The sequence below is a fragment of the Monodelphis domestica genome, chromosome 1, assembly GCF_027887165.1.
Source record: "Monodelphis domestica isolate mMonDom1 chromosome 1, mMonDom1.pri, whole genome shotgun sequence".
Taxonomy (NCBI): domain Eukaryota; kingdom Metazoa; phylum Chordata; class Mammalia; order Didelphimorphia; family Didelphidae; genus Monodelphis; species Monodelphis domestica.
The window spans coordinates 257,944,348-257,964,438 of NC_077227.1; the positions used below are offsets into that span (position 1 = coordinate 257,944,348).

Consider the following 20,091-nt stretch of genomic DNA (forward strand, 5'->3'; position numbering starts at 1 on the left):
AAGACCTAGCTTTTCAGATCTCTGCTCTGGAACATGCTGCAGCGGGGCATTGTTGGGAGTAGGGTGTTAGAAATAGAGCATGAGAATCAACTCTGGATCAGGCCTTCCTCTTCAATCTGGCATGATACCACTTTGGTGAAATGGGGGACCAAGACAGCTGGCTAATGTCTCTTTATTCTTGTGTGATTTCAGCCTGGTTCTTTTTAGGAGAGTCTCAGAGGCAGGAAAAGAGTTATGTGACTGTGAACAGGTCATTTAACCTTTTTTGTAACTGTTTCCCCATCTGCAAAATACATCGTTCCTTTTCTTCCTCAATGGGTTCTTATGAAGATTAAATGAAATAACCCTAGGGCCCACAGCCAAACAACCTGATTTCAGATCCCTACTTTGATTTTTTATTTTATTTTCCCAGTTACATGTAATAGCAATCTTTTACATGCATTTTCCAAAATTATAATATCAAAATTGTCTCCTTTTCTCTCCTCTCCCTAAGATAGTAAGTAATTTGATCTGGGTGATACATGTATGATCTTGCAAAATATATTTCCATGTTGGTCATGTTATGAGAGAATATTCATATAAAACCAAAATCCCAAACTGAAAACACAAATAAAGTGAAAAATAGTATACTTCCATCTGCATTAGAACTCAATCAGTTCTTTTTCTGGAGGTGAGTAACATGCTTTATCCTAAGCCCTTCAGAGTTATCTTGGATAGTTGTTTTGCTCAGAATAGTGAAGTCTTTCACAGTTGATCATATCCACAATATCACTGTTACTGTGTACAATGTTCTCCTGATTCTGCTTATTTCACTCTGCATCAGTTCACGTAGGTCTTTCCAGATTTTTCTGAGATCATCCTGCTCATTACAGTTCCCTGCTCTGAAACATGCTGTAGAAAGATAATAGTTGATGGGGAGGGGAAGCAGGGGATGGCTCTTGGGGGAAGACTTGAGTCCTCCTTGGCCCATTCCCCCAGTAACACTATTCTTGGCTAGCACCCATCTTGGGAGCCCAGTACCTGGACGAGCATATTGGCATGCTCTAGGACTAGACCATCATTGTCCCCTTTACATATGTAAAGTGCTTTCTAAAACTGAGTTCTGTAGAAGTGTGAGTAGTTGTTTCTGAGCTGCAGACTTTTCATCTGCCTAATAAGCAGGGGAATTTCTGATCATGTCACTCCCCCTACTTAGTAAGCTCAAGAGAGGGTTCCTGTTACTTTCAGGATCAAATAGAGACTTCTGTTTGGCATTTAAATTCCTTCACAATTTGACCCCAGACATTACTTTCCTTTGTGTACTATGTAGCCCAGTGAAATTGAGTATCTTTTGTCTTCTTCAACCAAGGCTCCCATCTTCTTCCCTTAGCCTTTGGTGCTGCCCTTTCTGGATTCCTAAATGCACTCCTTTTCTAGCCCATTCTCAGAACCCCTAGTTGTCTTAAGGGATTTGTTCAAGCTCTATCTTCTATTTGTCCTGGTTCTCTGTTTTCCTTGATTTTCTAAAGTTGCTAATACCCCCACTCCCACTCCCCAATCACCTTGTATCTGTTTTGTGTATCTGTCTACTGACAGATTGTCTCCCCTGGTTAGACTGTAAATGTCTTAAGGGCAGGGATTGTTTTAATTTTTATCTTTGTATCTGTAGCACTCAGCACAATTTCTGACACATAGCAGAGGCCTTCTAAATACTTGTTGACTGATTAATTGGAGTGGAGGCAGATTGTGACAGAACAGAATATTGAATCTGATGTCTAAAGGCCTGAACTCAGATCTCATTTCTGCCACTTACACTACTTTGAACAAATAGTCATCAAATCACACTTATCTATATAATGCAGGGATTGGAGTGGGTGATTCTAAGGTGTCTTCTAGCTCCAAATTCTATGATCGGTTATATGATTTGTGCATCAGGGTTAATACTTCTACCACCTGGTTCATGTGAGGACTTTTTTTCAATTTTTGTTTCATTTTTTCTAAAAAAAGGTAATTAAAAAAAAATTGAGTTCCAAATTTTATCTATCTCTCTACTTCCTCTCCCTAAGAAGAAAGGAAAGTTGTTGTTGTTGTTGTTGTTGTTGTTGTTGTTGTTGTTTTGATAAACCTTAAAACACTAAACATGAGTTTTATTGTGACTAATAATTATCTGAACTTTGGATGAGGGTTGATGTAGAGGTGGGGAGTTGGAGGGATTGAGTGATAGGAGACCTCAAAGAATTGGACTGATGGCTGGGTGGGGGTAACCAAGAGTCAATGTTAGTTAGTCATGACTGTAATGACTAAGCAATAGGTCAGGTACTCAGTCTAGAACATGCTGTAGGCAGGTAATAAGTGATTGTTGGAAGGGCAGGGATAGCACTTAGCATGAAATTTATTAGATCGGCTCTTCCTCTCTTTGTTCTGGCATGATACTGTTTTGGTAGTGAATAGGGGACCAGACAGTTGAGCAATGGTTCTCTGGTCTTGGATGGTCTCAGTTAGATTTCTAAGAGAGTCTAGGAGGCAGGAAAGGGAAGTGCCTAGAACTGACTTCCTTGGAGAGTAGAGAATAGGTTGTATTATTATTATCTAGGAGCCCCACATAAGCTGTGGGTTTCCTTTAACCATGATCAGACAGCAGCTATCCCTGAAATTTTGAGGCCTAGAGGTATTCTTGTCAGTTCTTGCTTCCTCATTAAGCCCTTTTCCTTCTAAGGAGGATAAGAATATCTCAATGAGCTTCCTTAGTTTTGAGGGGGTATAAGTTAAGAGCCTTTGGAGAAGAAGGACCCAGGTCCTCTGCTAATCCCCCCCCCCCATAAAGAAGGATATAAACCATAAGTTGGATTGAGGAGTGGGAAGGAAGATGAGGGTCTGACTAGTCAACTTTCTACCCTGTGGTGGATCAGTTGGGGATTGGGGAGCAGTCCTGTAGGGTTAGAAACTGGAAAAAGTGACTTGATTGAGGAGAGAGTTGAGTTCTGTCTGAGAGGTGGATGTTGACATCAAGCCTCATGGCCTGTGTCCTTAGAACTCAAAAGCAAAGGGGATGAAATGCATTTGACTTCTGCAGAAATTTTGGGTTGGAGGTGAAGAGCAAACATTATAAGGAGATATGGATCCCTGGAGAGGGTGGAAAAGTGGAGCTGGAGAAAATGGGGTAGAATCTGTTACCCTTCAGTTAGATCAAGAAAATTAAATGCCCAGCTTGGCTTTGCAGCCAAGTGCCCCTTCTCTTCTCCAGACTCTCTGCCTATAGGCCAGAGAGTCTCAGCAGAGCCTCACAGCTGTTTCCTTGGGGAGGATGGGAGGCATTCATCTGCCAAGGGCATCTGCCACTGTACTGATCAGGAGAAATCTGTGTTAGGGAAACCTTCCCCTGCAGAAGCTGCATCAGACAACAGGTGGTCATGGAGGGGAGGCGAAAAGGAGATGCGGGAGTATGGGGAAAGGCTGAGGAGAGACATAGTGTCTCAGCTGTTGAGCAAGCCAGCCCTGGGCTTCCTGCTGACTACATGGCTCCCTCCCTGAGAGGCTCCCAATGCATACTCCACACCCTTCCCTGGAGACAAAGGGCATTCCTGACTTAGGAGAACAGTCCTCATTGCCCCCACCCTGATAATAGAAGGCTTCTGGGGCCTCTCCTATGCCAGCTTAGCTTTCAAGACCTTCTCTTGTTCTCCCTTACTGGATCAGTCATATCTTTGTATCAGGAAGCATTGCAAGGAGGGGAGCCCACTGAGAAAAGGCAGAGACCCATGCAGATTCCAGAGATAGTAGATTACCAGGTAGGGTTTCTAGAGGAAGAGCAGTAGTCTAAAAGGTCTTAGGTCCTTGAAGATCTGCAGGAAGTACTCATTCCTATTTCATTCATTAGGTAATATGTAGTAGACAATGCTAGAGTTGGAGTCCAGGAGACCTGAGTTTCAGTCTTGTCTTATTCATTTGCTAACTGTCAGCCTGGGCACTTCTCTTAATTAGCCCCTCCCCAGGCTGTTTCCTTCTTTGTAAAATGGAGATGCTAAAAGCATCCAACATGAAATAACTCTTCCTTCTTGGGCCACCAGGATGGACATTTTCTTTTTGGAAAGTGGCCTGACTTAAGTGACATCTACTACAAGGGGTCCTGGCCACATTTGAACCCTATGCCTGACACTCCCTTGGCATTTCTTGGGTCTTCCCTCCTCTAATCTCTTATTATTGTGAGCCAAGGCTATGGCTATATACTGTCTTGAAGGTCTAAATAATTTCCTGAGAGTAGTCTTGGAGAACTAAGCTTGTGGGTGGAAGAGGACAGTTGGGGTTGGTTCAGTAGTACCTGTAGGGACTTCCCTTAAAGCTTGGATCTTATAGGATTTTGAATAAGAAAGGGACCAACTGCCAAAATTATCCAACTCCTTCTTCTAATAGATGAAGAAACCAAAGACCAGAGACATTTAATTCTAGTCGTGGGTCCCCAGGTCTTAGGGATCTGCAGTCTTGAAGTCGAAACCCTCTCCCACTCACTCACCTCCAAGATGGTAGGATGTAAAAGAGACATTTCAGCTGCAGCGATTTCAACTATAACATAGGTATCTGTCACCCCAGCTTTCAAGGGGACCAGAAGGCTCATTTATATTAGAGCTGCTCATGTCTCCCCCATGCTGTGATGCTCCAGGCACAGAATAGGGCTGCTGTCTGTCTGCCTCTCACACACCAAGTATCTCTGGCATCTCTTTAGTCACCAAGCCCCATTACTGTGGTTTGTATGGGGGTTGTCAGGAAGATCTGTGGTTCTAGGGGAGGGGACGGGGTGGTAGGCAGGGAGAGGAGGGGGACAGCAGGGGAGGCTTAGAGTTTCCTTGTAGTCACATGGACCTTTAATCCTCAGCAGCTCCACTGCCCCTTTCTCCCTCCCTCATTCTTCCTTTGGGAGGGACAGAGTAGGCTAACACCAACTGCCAGAGCCAGTTCACTGCTTCTGGCTGGCCAAAGGCAGAGCTCATATCAGGTTGTTGCCGGGTTGGGAAGGATGCTTCCACCAGCAAGGAACAATGGGCACGATAATGGGCATGATGTTTCTGGGCACTTCTGTGGCTGGTTGTTTTTCTGAGTGGGCCTTGGTTGCTTTATTCCCTTTAGTGACGCAGGGGCTGATTGCAAGAGGGTTTAAATGCAAGAGAGGTTTTTGTTCAGAAGGGTCTTTATGGGGGGGGGGGCAGCTGGTTGGCTCAGTGGATTGAGAGTCAGGCCTAGAGACACAGGAAGTCCTAGGTTCAAATCTGGCCTCAGACATTTCTTAACTGTGTGACCCTGGACAAGTCAATTAACCCCCATTGCCTGACCCATATCACTCTTCTGCTTTGGAACCAATATATAGTATTGCTTCTAAGATGGAAGGTAAGGGAAGAGAGAGAGAGAGATTCTTTCCTTGTCTGTTTCACCTTAGTCTGTTCTCTTGGTGCTTTAGGGGTCCATATCTCTATACATCTGCTCCCTCTTCATCTCTTTTGAAATGGAAGAAAGGATTTTCCCTCTGGATGAAGCAGAACTTTGAGAGGCACCAAGTGTTTGCTTTGACTGAGGCCTAGGGAAGGGAAGGGGGTCGGCCACTAAGAGAGGAAACCCAGAGAATCTAATGGGTCACGTGGTGGTGGGCAGCCAAGGAAGGAAATACAGAGGGAGGAAGTTATTACCCTATTGTGATGGAGGGTGAAAGTGAAAGATGACTGGAAAGAGGGAGATGAAGGAGTGAGTCACTGTGGGTCATCGAGTAAGAAGGAGTAAGGAAATAAGTGGTTAGGTGAGTGATACGATTTAGGATGGTCTCTCTTGGCAGATTAATTCCTCCCTGCAATGCCTTCCTTTTGGGAGTGGGGAGGCTGGAACACCCAGGCACATGAAGTGTGATTGAGGGTTGTCCCACCTGGACAATGTGAGAGCAAAGAGTCTGAGACCCAATGCTTCTCTAGTAGCTGATCCATCTCTAGGGGCTCTCCTTAAAGTGTTATATGAGTCGCTGTTATTATTCTATTTCTTTCTTGGGGTTTTATCACATTTCTGTGGGATCCTCTTCCCAGTAGAAGTAATTTCCTCTAAAACTCAGACCTTCCTATCACTCTCACTCTCACTCTCACTCCTCTCTCTCTCCCTCTCTCTCCCTTTCCCTCTCCCTCCCCCCCCTCTCTGTCTCTCTCTCTCCTTCCTTTTTTCCTCTTCCCCCTTTCCCATGTTTCCCCCATCTCCCCATAACTAGACATTGAGACTTTAACCACCTCTCCTGGCTTCAGTCCATTGTCAACTCACCTGTTAAAAATTTTTTTTAAACCCTTACCGTCTCTCTTAGTATCAATTCCAAGGCAGAAAAGCATTAAGGGCTAGGTTATGGGAATTAAGTGACTTGCCCAAGGTCACACGACTAAACATATCTCAGGCCAGATTAGAATCTGAGTTCTTCCAACCTCAGGCCTACCGCTCTATTCACTGTGCTACCTAGCTGCCCCACCACTCAGCTGTCAAATGGATTTGCCCAAAGCATAGACCTATGTCTCTATTCTCCTCCCCATAAATCAACTCCAGTGGTTCCTTATTACTTCCATGATTAAATATAAAATCCTCTGTTTGCCTTCTAAAAAGCTTCATAAGCTGGCTCCTTTATACTTTTTTTAATACCTTCTCCCCTTCCCCCTTGTTCTTCCCTGAACATTGCCAGGCTTTGCATCTCCTTTCTCCATAAATTTACAGTGACTATTCCTTCATACCTGCATCTCTTTCCCCTCTTCATCTCTACTTCCTGGCTTCCTTCTAGCTAAAATCCAACTTTCTACAAGTAGCCTTTTTCAATCCTCCTAAACCTTAGTATTTCCCTTTCGAGATTAATGCCAGTTTATCCTCTACAGGTGCCCCTTCCCCAACTTTCCCTATCAAGGTTTTGATATACTGCAAGTGGGCATGGGAATTTGGGAGGAGTTTTACGGAAGCCACAGATGACACTCAAAGGCCAGCAGATGACACAGAAAAAGTTAGAAACTCAGGAATGCATAAAATATGTGTCACATTATGTATTATCAACATGTGATCTTTTAATACTATAAATATATGCAATTTCTTTTTTAAAGTTAAAATTTATGAAAAGTACACAAAGGCCAAAAAAGTATAAGCCGATTTTCCAGATTGTGGGGTTACCGTGCCCCTAACTCCTTATCTCCTGGAATGGGGTATATCTATGGTTTTTGCATGGTATTTCCCCCATTAGATCATGAGTGCCTTGATACTAGGTCTTTTGCCTGACACTTTAACACAGTGTCTAGAACATTCTAGGTGATTTGACAAATACTCCTTGACTGATTCTGCCCATCTCTGTACCTCTTGTCCCTACTGAGGCTGTTAACAACCACCAGGCCTGCCCTAGAGGCTCTGGCATGCCTGGAGGTCCTTCATGGGGCACCACCAGCCTGTTTTAATGCAATTTAAGTGAGACCCACGATTCCATCCTGAAGTCCTTACATAGCCTACTTATAGCCTACTTTTTGAGGCTTCCTGCACATGCCCTCCTTTAAGTACGTGCTCTCTCTGCCAGCCAAACTGGCCTATTTGTTTTTTGCCCTTTGTCTCAGAGCCCTTGTATAGGCTGTCCCCCTTGGCTGGAATGCAGAAATATCTCACGTCCACAGCTTTGTTCAAGGCACTCCATTCAAGTTCCTCCCCCAGCTGATCCTCCTCCTATGAGAAGCTGGGTTAGCAGGAACTTTAATAAAACCTCGTCAAATGAATTGATCCTTTTTCAGACTGTTCCCTCCTCTCTCACCCCCTCCACTGTCCTGGAGGCTTTAGCTGCTGGTGCCCTTAGAGGACAGAAGGAGGCTCAGGCTTTGAGCTTTAGGCAGGGGCTTTCCAGATTGGTCTGTGCTTGAAGTCCCTTCTTCTGCCAGAGGCCTCTCCCAGGTCTCTCAGCTGCTAGTGTCTTCCCCTTTCAGATTATGTTCTATGTAATCTGTGTATTTTGTTTTTGCCTAGTTACTTACATTAGACTCGGAGCTTCTTGAGGGCAGGGACTATATTGGCCTTTCTTCCCCAGGGCTTACTTAGCACGGTCTTTGGACCTCTAGTAAATGCTACATAAATGTTTCTGAGCTGACTCTACACTTAAGTGGCTTCAAAAACTAGGTGACAGGGTGTAGCTTCCTCCTTGGCCATTTGTCTTCTGGTAACTCTCACATACCCTGTGTTGTAGATCTGCCTCTGTGGCCAGAGGCTGGGAGATCCTGCACATTTACCAAGCCCTTCTCTGCACTTATCCCAGGGGGCTACTTCTGCTGCCAATGGCTGGGTCAGGAATGTGTCTAGAAGCCCGGAGCTCTGCTCACTTGGCCTGGTGGAGCCTTTGGCAGCTCTTTCCCCTTCCTTGTGGAAATACTCCCCCTCCCAAGCTTTAGCTGGACCTTGGCATAGTTGAGTTCTCTCTCTGTCTCTGTCTCTCCCTCCATCTTTCTGTCTCTCTTTTCTTCTCCTCCCTCTCTCCCCTCCTCTCCTCCTCTCCTTCCTCCCACCACTTCTCTCTTTCTCTCTCTCCCTTTCCATTCCTTCTTCTTCCTCTCCCTCTCTCAAAGTATAAGGGGTTGTTGTATACTTCTGAATTTGGAGGCAGCCTGAAAGTGAATAAAATGATGCTGTTGGGTAAATCATCTTAAGCAAGACACAGCCTAAGCCCCTCTCTAGGGGCTTGTAGTCTGGTAGGAGAATGAGATATCAACATAAATAAATGAATAATAATAAGTAATAGTTAATATTTATATAACTGTGAGGTTTGTTTGCCAAGCACATTACAAATATTAGTTTATCTTCAGAACAACCTTGGGAGAAAGATGTCCCATTTTATAGATGAGGTAACTGAGGGAGCAGAGGGTTTTTGTTTGTTTGATTTGTTTTTTAAGTACTGTTAAGTGTCTGCGGCTGAATTTGAGGTCTTCCTGCCCACAAATCTAGCAGGCTATTCACTATGCCACCTAGCTGCCAGTAATACAATATTAAGTGAATAAATGCATTAGAGAGTTGTTGCTTTCAGTTGTGTCTGAGTCTTTGTGACCCATTTGGGGTCTTCCTTGCAAAGAAAGATACTAGAATGAGGAGGAAGCTTGGAGGCCATCAAGTTCAATTCCATTTTACAGATGGGGAAACTGACCCCTAGAGAGGATGTGACCTCCCTTGGTTCCACTGCTAATAAGTATATGGGAAATGGGATTGAAACCTGGTCTTCCTAACTCCAGGCATAATTTCCTCACTCCCATCCACTTTCCCACACTTATTCAATTGTGTCTGACTCTTCATGACTTCATTAGGTGTTTTCTTGGCAAAGATAATGGAGTGATTTTCCATTTCTTCTCCAGCCCATTTTATAGATGAGGAAACAGAGGCAACAACAACAACAACAAAAAAAGAGTTAAGTGACTTGCCCAGGACCACATAGCTAGTAAGTTCTGAGGCCAGATTTGAATCCAGGGAAGCTGAGTCGTCTTCACTTTAAGCCTTGGTACTCTATTCACTGTGCCACCTAGCTGCCCACTTTGCCTCACCACCCAGGCTTTAAAGGGCTATGAATGCTAGGCAACAGACCTTCCTTAGCTACCCAGACTCAGATCCTGGTTTTGCCAGTCTGTGATACAGTGAATTCCCAACCTCTTTCAGGCTCTGTTGTATCGTGGATGCAGAAAGGCTTTGTTCCTGTAGCTTCCTAGGAAATAGCAGCAGCTGGTGTAGAGTCAACTGTCTCTGTTCCCCCTTCACACATACCGCCTCTGCTGCAGATGTCAGTGTCAGGAATGTGCCAGGAGGCCTCAAGGGCTGCATAGTTGGACTGGGGAACAACCAACTCTTTTGGGGAGACTGCCAAGTAGATCTGAGATATATGGTCAGTGCTGAAGGGAGTTCAGGGCTAGTAAGATAAGGGAGTGATGGGCTGGGTGCATGGGGAGGACATTTACCCAGTCCCACAGAGACATCCTGGCTAAATGAGAGTCCCTTCTTACGCCTTAGCTCCTGCTCATCGCCATCCTCAGCACTGACATGCTTTCTTTCTTTCTTGTAGGCACTGAGATGTTTGGCACCATGAATTGGGGGAGGATAAAAGAGGTGAAGCACCAGGTTTGAGCGGAACCTGAAGGAACCTTGAGCAACTGACCAAGTCTACCTGGGTCCTCCTCCTTTCTCCTGTTCCCCCCTTTTCTTCCTTTGGCAACTGGAAATTACCATTCATCAACCACTGAGGGGGGGCCCACGCTCCAAGGGGCTTTTCCCTGGGGGATGGGCAGCTGGTGAGTGGGTATCTCTTGGCCCTGGCATAGCAAACCACACGATGAACCTCCAGGCCCAATCCAAGGCCCAGAACAAAAGGAAACGGGTTCCATTTTTCAGTGACCCAGAAACAGCCACAAAGGAGCAGCAGCAGCTGAAGGAGGGGCAGTATTATGGTCATGGTGGGCCGGGTAGCAGTGTCCCTACCTCCCAGCCCACCGAGCTACCCCCTCACAACACCCTGTCTCTACTGAATTCAGTGGTTTACAGAACAGAGCGGGGCAACCCTCCCATGCTCTCTCAACCGGTGGCAGCTGTCAAGTGGCCAAACTCAGTGATGGGCCGGGTGCCTGACCGGGGTGGGGATGCAAGCTGGCAGCAGCAGCCCCAGCCTTCTCACCCGTTGTGGAACCACGCACTTTCTATATATGGTGGCCAAAAAGGGGCTCCTCACCCTGGGGTTGCGGTCTCGGGCTTCTATGGTCACCCTGAATCCTTGAAACGAAGCCAGGAGAAGGGGATCCTGTCGATGGATCCCTACAACGATGCCATACAGCAGATGATGACCCAGAAGGCACAGATGGAGCTGGGGAGATCCCAGGCTCCAGTGAACTCCTTCCATACACCCAAGAAGCCTCCGGGCCAATTGCCCCTGCAGCCTTTCCAGCTGGCGTTTGGGAACCAGGTGAACCGCCATGTTTTCCGACAGCCCCCGCCTGGTACCAACCCTGCCCCTTATCCCCCTCAACAGAAACAGCAGGCCCTTCCCCAGATGCAGCTTTTTGAGAATTTCTATCCCCAGCAGCAGCCTCCACCACCCCACTCCCAGCAGCCCCAGGACTTCAGCCTTCAGGCAGCTGGCCCCATGGGTCAGGCTCACCTTGGGGCCCATCACGCTATGGTGCCCTGCCCCTTCCCCCCCAACCCTGAGATGAACCCAGAGCTCCTGAAGGCCCTCATGCAGGACCAGCCTACACAACCTGTGCTACCTCAGGCCCAGATCTCCTTTCCACGACGCTCCCGACGGCTCTCCAAGGAAGGGATCCTACCGCCCTCATCATCCGCAGCTGCCCTGGATGGACCTGCTCCCCAGCCCCGGGAAGAGATATCCAGCAACCTTTTCTTGCATCACTGGTCACAGCAGCAGCACCTGCCGCAGGCGAATCTGGGGCAGCCCCATCCCGAGGCCCTGGGTCACGAGAAGAGCAGCCACCTCATGCCCCAGGCAGAGCAAGGTGGGGGAGCGCTCGGGGGGCAGCAGCACCTCCCGGAAGGGGAGAGACTGGCTCAGAATGGCCGGGAGCGTGAGGCCCCTGAAGGCAGTGATGCCTGGGGAACCAATGACTTTGGGGTGGTTCGAGGAGGGGTGATCCAGAGCACGAGACGGCGGCGGCGGGCCTCCCAGGAGGCTAATTTGCTAACATTGGCTCAGAAAGCTGTGGAACTGGCCTCGCTCCAGAATTCAATGGTGAGAACTGAGATCCTCCAGAAGGGTTTGGGAAGATTGGAAGGACTAGTTGGATTCTAGAGAAAATAAAAGGTCAGACTAGGGACAGAATGTGTGGGATACAAAAGAGTTGAACATTAGGTTAGCCAGTCAAGAAGCATTTATTAAGCCCCAGGTGTTTGCAAGGTATTGTGATGAGGTACAAAAGGTGAAGCAGGCCCTGCCCTTAAGAAGCCTACATCCAAGGAAACAATAATTTGGGGGCAGGAGGAGTACCAGCTTGGAGCTTTCAAAAAGGCTTCACATAGAAGATAATACTAGAATTGATTCTTGAAAGAAACTAGTGATTCTGAGATGCAGAGGAAAGGGAGGACATCTGTGTTACCTCAATTTGCAACTACACCAACAGTGTATAAGTGCACCCATTTTCCAGATAGGAGTACTCTTGACAAATAGAGGCATTTTTCCTCTTAGGGAATCTGTGATAAGAAAAAGAAGCTGTTTTCACTATCGTGATTGGAAATAGAGAATAGAACAAGAATATTTGTCAGTGTCCTAGGCTCAGACCCAAGCACTATCAACATGGTTTTGTTGAAGACAACTGTATGCTAAGCTCTGTGTGAGACAAATAAATTGAATAGACTGTGCCTTTCTCACAGAGGAAGTCCTACTGGGGAGAAAAGATACATGTATGAAAGTATTAGATGATGGAGGTGTTAGTTTGGGAGAACAGATGGGAAAGACAGGTGGAGTTTAAAGAAGGGAGAAGGGAGACAAGAAAGCTTTATAAAGGACGGAATCCCTGAGAGAGGTCTTGAATCTAAGATTTGAACAGGATTGCTTTCTTATTTATAAAAGACCCCCAAAATAAATAGATTTGAAAAGGAAGAAGGAGGTGGGGAATGTTTAAGGAAAAGAATCTGGAGCATCATATTTTCAGTTGTGTCCAGCTCTCTGTGATCCTGTTTAGGATTTTCTTGTCAAAAAAGTTTTGCCATTTCCTTCTCCAGCTCATTTTACAGATGAGGAAATTGAGGCAAACAGGGTTGAATGTCTTGCCAGGGGGTACCCAGCTAGTAAGGGTTTGAAGCCAGATTTGAACTCATGAAGAGGAATCTTCCTGATTCCAGGTCCTATGATTTATCCACTATACCATCTAGCTGTTTAAGTAGGAATAATTAATTTATATTGTTATATACCTTGAGGATACCACTGCCCTTGATGGCAACTGGTTGCATCTTTGGGGAAATATGAAAGACAATAACAACTCAAATTTATCTTTATTTTTGTTATTATTAATACTAATAAAAATGTTATTTCAACTGCTACTCATAATAGGTAACATAACTAGAGAGCCTCCCTCAAAGCCAGGGAACTTTAACACTAAGATTTGCAAAGTGTTTTTTACAAAGTTTTGAAGCCACACTAGGTCTTTCCTCTGACACATGCCAATTGGGTGTCCCGTGGCACCCCTCAGTACTAAAGGTTGCCTTTTTTTAACCCTTACCTCCTGACCTAGAATCAATGCTGTATATTGGTTCCAAGGCAGAAGAGCCATAAGGACTAGGTAATGGGGAGTTGTTAAGTGACTTGCCCAAGATCACACAGCTAGGAAGTGTCTGAGGCCAAATTTGCTCCCAGGACCTTCCACTTCTAGGTCTGAATCTCTATCCACTGAGCTACCTATCTGCCTTCACTATAGTTTGTTTTTTAAACTTTTACCTTCTGACTTAGAATCAATACTGTTTATTGGTTCCAAGGCAGAAGGGCTAGGCAGCGGAGTTAAGTGACTTGCCCAAGGTCACATAGCTAGGAAGTATCTACGGCTAGATTTGAACTAAAAGCCTCCTGTCTCCAGACCTGTCTCTCTGTCCCCTGATCCACCTAACTGCCCCTTGACTGTAAGATTCTTTAAGTCTAGGGCTCTTTCCAATATGCCATATTTGTAGCTAGGTGGTGTAGTGGATAAAGAGCTAGACCTGGAGTCAGGAAAAATAGAGTTCAAATCTCACATTAGGCACTTACTAACACAGGACAAGCCATTTAACTACTGCTTGCCTTAGTTTCTCCTTTGGAAAATGGGGTAATAGCACATACCCTAAGTATAAGAGGCAACATTTGTAAAGCTGGTTTTAAACCTTAAAGTGTTCTCTAAACACTACTTTTTCCTACCTTTCAGTTGTATCCTTTTCTTTTTGGAATTCCCATTTGGAATTTTCTTTGGAAAAATACTAGAGTGGTTCGCTATTTCCTTCTCAAGCTTGTTTTCTATATAAGAAAACTGAAGAAAAGAGAATTAAGAAACTTGCCCAGGGTCACACAGCCAGATCTGATATCAGGAAGATCAGTCCAGCACACTTTTTTCCACCTTACCACCTAGCTGCCCCTAGTTGCTATCATCATCATCATCATCACCATTATTACTTCAGATAAGATTGCATATGCGTAGAGTTGGGCCATAACCTAACCTTAATAAAAACTCAGGGGATCAAGAGGGTGATTGTATAAAATAATGTATTAAAAGGTTAAGTGGTAGCCAGAGGGATGAGTCAATCAAACAAAATGAGGGGAATTGTCTCTTGGGCTTCAGCTGCATAACTTCTTTCTCCCTTTTATTTTCTAGGATGGTGAAGGCCTAGAGGAGAGGAGGAAGACAGTGGTAGCCTCTGCAGCCAAGAGTGTGGTAGAATTTGCAGGGCCCTCAACACCATCCAAACGGGCCAGAGAAGACAGTGGCATGGTTCCTCTCATCATCCCTGTGTCAGTCCCTGTGTGCAGGGTAGATCTACCAGAGGTGGCCCAGCTAGGATATTCAGATGATGAAGGAAAAGTCCCTTTGGCCTCCGGACCTGATCGGAGCCCCACAGAACACAAACCCTCAGTGATCGTCACCCGAAGGAGATCCAACCGGAATCCCTTGACTGATGTGCCAACCCAGGTAGGAATAACATTTCGAAAACAAGATACCAAAGATTACTTATCCCCCCCACCCCCCTCTTTTGCATATCTTGCTATCCTAAGTCTTCCTTCCTTCCTTCCTTCCTTCCTTCCTTCCTTCCTTCCTTCCTTCCTTCCTTCCTTCCTTCCTTCCTTCCTTCCTTCCTTCCTTCCTTCCTTCCTCCCTTCCTCCCTTCCTCCCTTCCTCCCTTCCTCCCTTCCTTCCTCCTTTCCTTCCTTCCTCCTTTCCTCCCTCCCTCCCTCCCTCCGTCCCTCCCTCCCTCCCTCCCTCCCTTCCTTCCTTCCTCCCTCCCTCCCTCCCTCCCTTCCTTCCTTCCTCCCTCCCTCCCTCCCTCCCTTCCTTCCTTCCTTCCTCCCTCCCTCCCTCCCTTCCTTCCTTCCTTCCTTCCTTCCTTCCTTCCTTCCTTCCTTCCTTCCTTCCTTCCTTCCTTCCTTCCTTCCTTCCTTCCTTCCTTCCTTCCTTCCTTCCTTCCTTCCTTCCTTCCTTCCTTCCTTCCTTCCTCCCTTCCTCCCTTCCTTCCTTCCTCCCTTCCTTCCTCCCTTCCTCCCTTCCTCCCTCCCTTCCTTTCTTCCTTCCCCTCTTCCCTTCTCTCCCTCTCTCTCTTACAAGCTGTCTTAGAATCAATACTGTGTATTGGTTCCAAAGTAGAAGAGCAGTAAGGACTACGCAATTAGGGTTAAGTGATTTACCCAGAGTCATCTAGTTAAGAAGGGTCTTTGGCCAGATTTGAGGCTAGGACCTCCCATCTCTAGACCTGGCCCTCACTCCACTGAGCCACCTAGTTAGATGCCCCTCTCCTAAACTCTCTGTTGAGATTTCTGGGGGGAAATGAATATTGATGGACTCAGATTGATTAGTAGAGCTCCATATAACAACTGAAAACAGAACCGAAGCTTGTCCTTTGCTCCCAACCACGTAGACTACACAGGCTAAGTTGTTACATAGCGTAACAAAATCTGTGAGGAAGGAGATCGGGGCATGTTTCTTCAACTTGCATCAAACTAAGGAGGCCCTTGGAGTCCATCTAGCCCAGCGGTTCTCAACCTCTCAATTTGTAGCAATGACAATACATAATGCATATCAGGTATTTACATTCTGAATCATAACTGTAGCAAAGTTACAGTTTTGAAGTAGCCACCAAAATAATTATTTGGTTTGGGGTCACGGCAACATGAGGAACTGTATTGCGGGGTCACAGCATTAGAAAAGGTTGAGAACCACTGATCTAGCCCAACTCATTTTACTGAGATGCAGAGAGGGCTAGTGACGAGTTTAGGATCACATGGTGGTAGATTTGAGTCTTGAACTTGCCCAGGATTCTTTCTCTTATGCTATGCTGCCCCCCAGTGTCCTTATTGCAAAAGTGACCATCTTCATGGTCCTTGAACTTCTCTTAAAATCTTCATTCAACAAATTTAGAGAGCCTGCCACTATGGATGTCAAATTTCTATTTAGGAAGTTTGAAATGGGAGACTAAAATTATTCCACATTGTTCAGAGGCTGTTCATCATGGAAATTTTATTTATCCGTGAGTAGATGGGATTGGCAGAGAGAAAAGATTCAACCTAAAAACAACCACTGATCAATTGCTGAATCATTTGGATTGAGAATCATTTTTTACACTTTCCTGCATGGATAGTGATAAAGTAGTAGGCTAAGGAGGAGACAATGAAGGGAAAAAAAGTTTTAGCTTTAATTCCCTCTGTTAGTTGTTTTGGGCGTGATAGAGAAGGAAGAAATGGGTTCAGACTTCTCCCTGAAGGAAGTCTTGATAAGAATCATAAATCAAGGAATTTCCAGATTAGGAAACCAGACTAGATGCTTTCTCTAGGTCTCCCCTAGGAATTAAGTACCAGATACAGTTAGGATTACAGGTGAATCTGGGGCAGGAAGGGGGGAGGGGCTCCCTAATAAGGTAAAAGGTAAAATCCTCATGAGTTAATGCCATATAACAGTAATCTTTGAAGTGTTCCATGAACATCTATCCTTTTTTCCACCTGCCTCCATGTCCCACACAAATTTTCCTTTGGGACTATGCTTGAAATCCATTCTGTTGCAGAAATTACCAGTACACTCTATCTCTGCTATATCTTCTTCCACCTCACAACAATATAGGTTAATCATCACCGATATTGGAGAGATTCTCTCCAGAACACCAGCCCCACATGCGAAAATAGAATAAAATAACATACTAATTGAGCCCAGCCAGAGGAAGAAATGGGGACAGACAGGGGAGGAACTAGGGAGGAGAGGAAGGAATGTCACTGCTCATGCTTGTGACAGACCTAAAGGAATGGGCACTAACATCCAGTTGGGCCAATCCTGTTCTTCCTTTCAACTCTTAATGGCCCTTCAGGACAGTAAATGTTAAATCCCCCAATTTTGGAGAAAGTACAGACTACTTTCCAGCTGAAAAAAAGACTGAAACACCCAAAATTACACAAGGAAGGGAACTCAATTAAAATTCATAGCATAAACAGATAAATCAATAAAGAAGATCATAAAACTGGAAGGAAAAATAAGGGCAAAATCCTCAAAGAGATTACAAAGCTCTCTTAAGAAATAGTGGAGTTGCTCAGTGGATTGAGAGCCAGGCTAGAGATAGGAGGTCCTAAATTCAAATTTGGCCTCAGATACTCTGGCTGTGTGACCCTGGGCAAGTCACTTAATCCCCATTGTCTAGCCCTTATGGCTCTTCTGCCTTGGAACCAATATACAGCATTGATTCTAAGATGGAAATTAAGGATTTTTAAAAAATGGAACTCAAACCCATTTACTTCAAAAGCTTTTCCCCAGTACAGAAAGATTAAAAGAGATATAATAAAAATATAGACCACAAATGGGAGAATAACATTTTACAATAGACTGAGAGAGAAAAAAATCAACCAAGAGAATAAAGCAGAGAAAAATTTCTCAGAAATATATTAAAATTGAGAAGCATAAATAGTTTATGGGAAGGAGGAAATAGTTTAATCATTTAACTGAGAGGAAGAAAGGATAAAAAAGGGGAGAAATGGATACATTAAGAACAGAAATTGATAATTCAAATAAAAATCCCAAACCACAGGAAAGGGTTAGCAAACAAGAACAAGAGGGTGGAAGGGAAAGCAAGAAAGTGTGTGAGGATAGTGCTACATCAGAGAAATTTTAACAAAATTGATCATGGAGCAAGCTCTTATCTTAAAAAAAGAAAGGGAATTTATAAAGACCCTTACCTTCTACCTTAGAATCAATACTATGTATTGGTTCCAAGGCAGAAGAGTAGTAAGTTTGGGTAGGAGGGGTGTTAAGTGACTTACCCAGGGTCACACAGCTAGGAAGTGGCTGGGGTCAGATTTGAACCTAGGACCTGGCTCTCAATCCACTGAGCTACCCAGCTGCCCCCTCTTGTACTATTTCTTAAGAGAGCTTTGTAATTTCTGAGACTTTTATATTCCCCTGCGAATTTATATTTTTAATAATCTTTAAAATTCTGCAGTATTAAAGACATTAAGTAGAGAAAAACACAAACCTACATCTTACAACTTTAAATGAAAATAGATTAAATCTAATCAAACAAAAGAGATTGGTAGAATAAGAAAAATCTCTAGAAGAAATGCATCTAAGAAGCAAAGCCATATTTAGAATCATAATGAGAAGCTAGAACAAAATTTACTATGCATTAGGTGAATCCAATAAAGCAAGAGTTGCAATCATGTTTCCACACAAAGTAAAAATAAAATTCACAAAATCAATTGTGAGACATAAATTATATTATGCTAAAAGGTACCACAGGCAGTGAATTAATACTAATACTAAACATGCAGCAAATGGCATGGCATCTACATTCAGAAAAGGAAAAGAACTGAAATTACGAATAGATGTAGATATCAACACCACGATATTAGGAGATCTTAATTTTCTTTCTAATAGCTGGGCAAATCTTAACAAGAATAAAACAAAGGAAAACTATAGAACCAAACAAACTATTGGAGAATTTAAAGTTAAAAGATTATGCTGCCACACTGTATGGAACTGCTAAAGCATTCACATATTAGCTCCATTTGGCTTATTTATAAAAATATACCACGTATGAGGGCAGAGATGAAGTACACATCAACATAAACCACTAGAAATATTAAGCACATCCTTTTTGTGTACCGTAAAGGCAATTAAAATAACTCAAACAAAAACCAGATCTAAATGAAGATTAAAGTGATATCCTAAACAATGAGTAGAAACAAATTATACAAACAGTTAACAGATAATGTGAAAGACTGATGATAAAACAGCATTAAGGACTTAGGACAAAGAATGCTAGCTACTTCCAGAGAAAGAGCTGTTGGAGTCAGACACAGATCAAAGCACACCATTTTTCACATTAGCTTGTTGTTTTTATTTTGAGGTTTTGGTTTTATATAATCTCTTAGAAACAATGACCAATATGGAAGTATGTTTTATATGATAATCCATGCATAACCCATATGAAATTGCTTACCATCTCTGAGTGGGGGGAGGGAAGGGAGAAAGTGAGACAATTTTTGGAAAACATGTTGAAGATAATTATTGCATGTAAGTGGGTACATAAAGTACCTTTGAATTTTAAAAAGACAATAAAATTTCTAGAATTAAATTTCTGGAATGAAGCAGTCTTTAGAGAAGAAATTACATACCTAAAATATACATTAACAATAGAAAAATAGCTTATTAGTTAAAGTGAATATCCAATTTCAAAAACGATTATAAAAAAACAAAATAAGAACATAAAGGAATTTTTTAAAATGAGAGGAGTAATAGAGAGGAATTGGGAAACTAAAAGGGCACTGAACTGATCAACAAAACTAAAGCCAATACTATTTTTAAAAAGGGGGAGGATCAAATGAACCTCAAATTCAGAAAACAAGCCAAGGTGACGTCATAACAAATAGAAGAGAAATTATGAATGGTAATCAGAATACATTAGAGTTATATACAGATGCAACTGAGGACTCAAAGGAAGTAGGTTAATTACAGAACATCAGAGAGATCTTTTATTTGATTTAAGAAAAAATAATTTAAAGTGTCCTTAAAAGAACTAGTAAAGAAAAAATAAACACAACTCTTAGTTCAAATAGATTTACAGAATTCTGTTAAACTTTTCAATACCCATACTACTCAAATTATTCTTAAAAACTGAGAAAGAATGCATTCTACAAAACTCATGAGATAAATTTAGTCCTAATACTATGAGTCAGAGAAAGCAGAATTGTAGCCCAAACATTAATGGATATAATTTTTGAATTAATGAACATAAACCCCAATTTTAATATAAAATCCTGGCAAATAGACTACACAACAGTTTATCCAAAAAATTTTCACTGACATCAAATTTTGATTCATGCTACGGATGCAAAGATTAGGAAAATAGCATGATTAACCATACTAAAAACAAAAGCATCCAAAAGCATATGTATATCAG

The 20,091-nt window shown here is 43.5% G+C and overlaps 1 protein-coding gene across 2 annotated transcripts in view; it reads left to right on the forward strand.

The window, feature by feature from the left end:
• Positions 1-20,091, forward strand: part of MIDEAS (mitotic deacetylase associated SANT domain protein) — a 163,736-nt gene that overhangs the window by 115,318 nt on the left and 28,327 nt on the right. For both annotated transcript variants that reach the window (XM_007472855.3, XM_007472854.3), the window contains exons 2-3: positions 10,043-11,716; positions 14,319-14,633. In XM_007472855.3, the coding sequence (XP_007472917.1) occupies positions 10,310-11,716; positions 14,319-14,633 (1,722 nt within the window). In that variant the 5' untranslated portion in view covers positions 10,043-10,309. The remainder of the gene's footprint in view (positions 1-10,042; positions 11,717-14,318; positions 14,634-20,091) is intronic.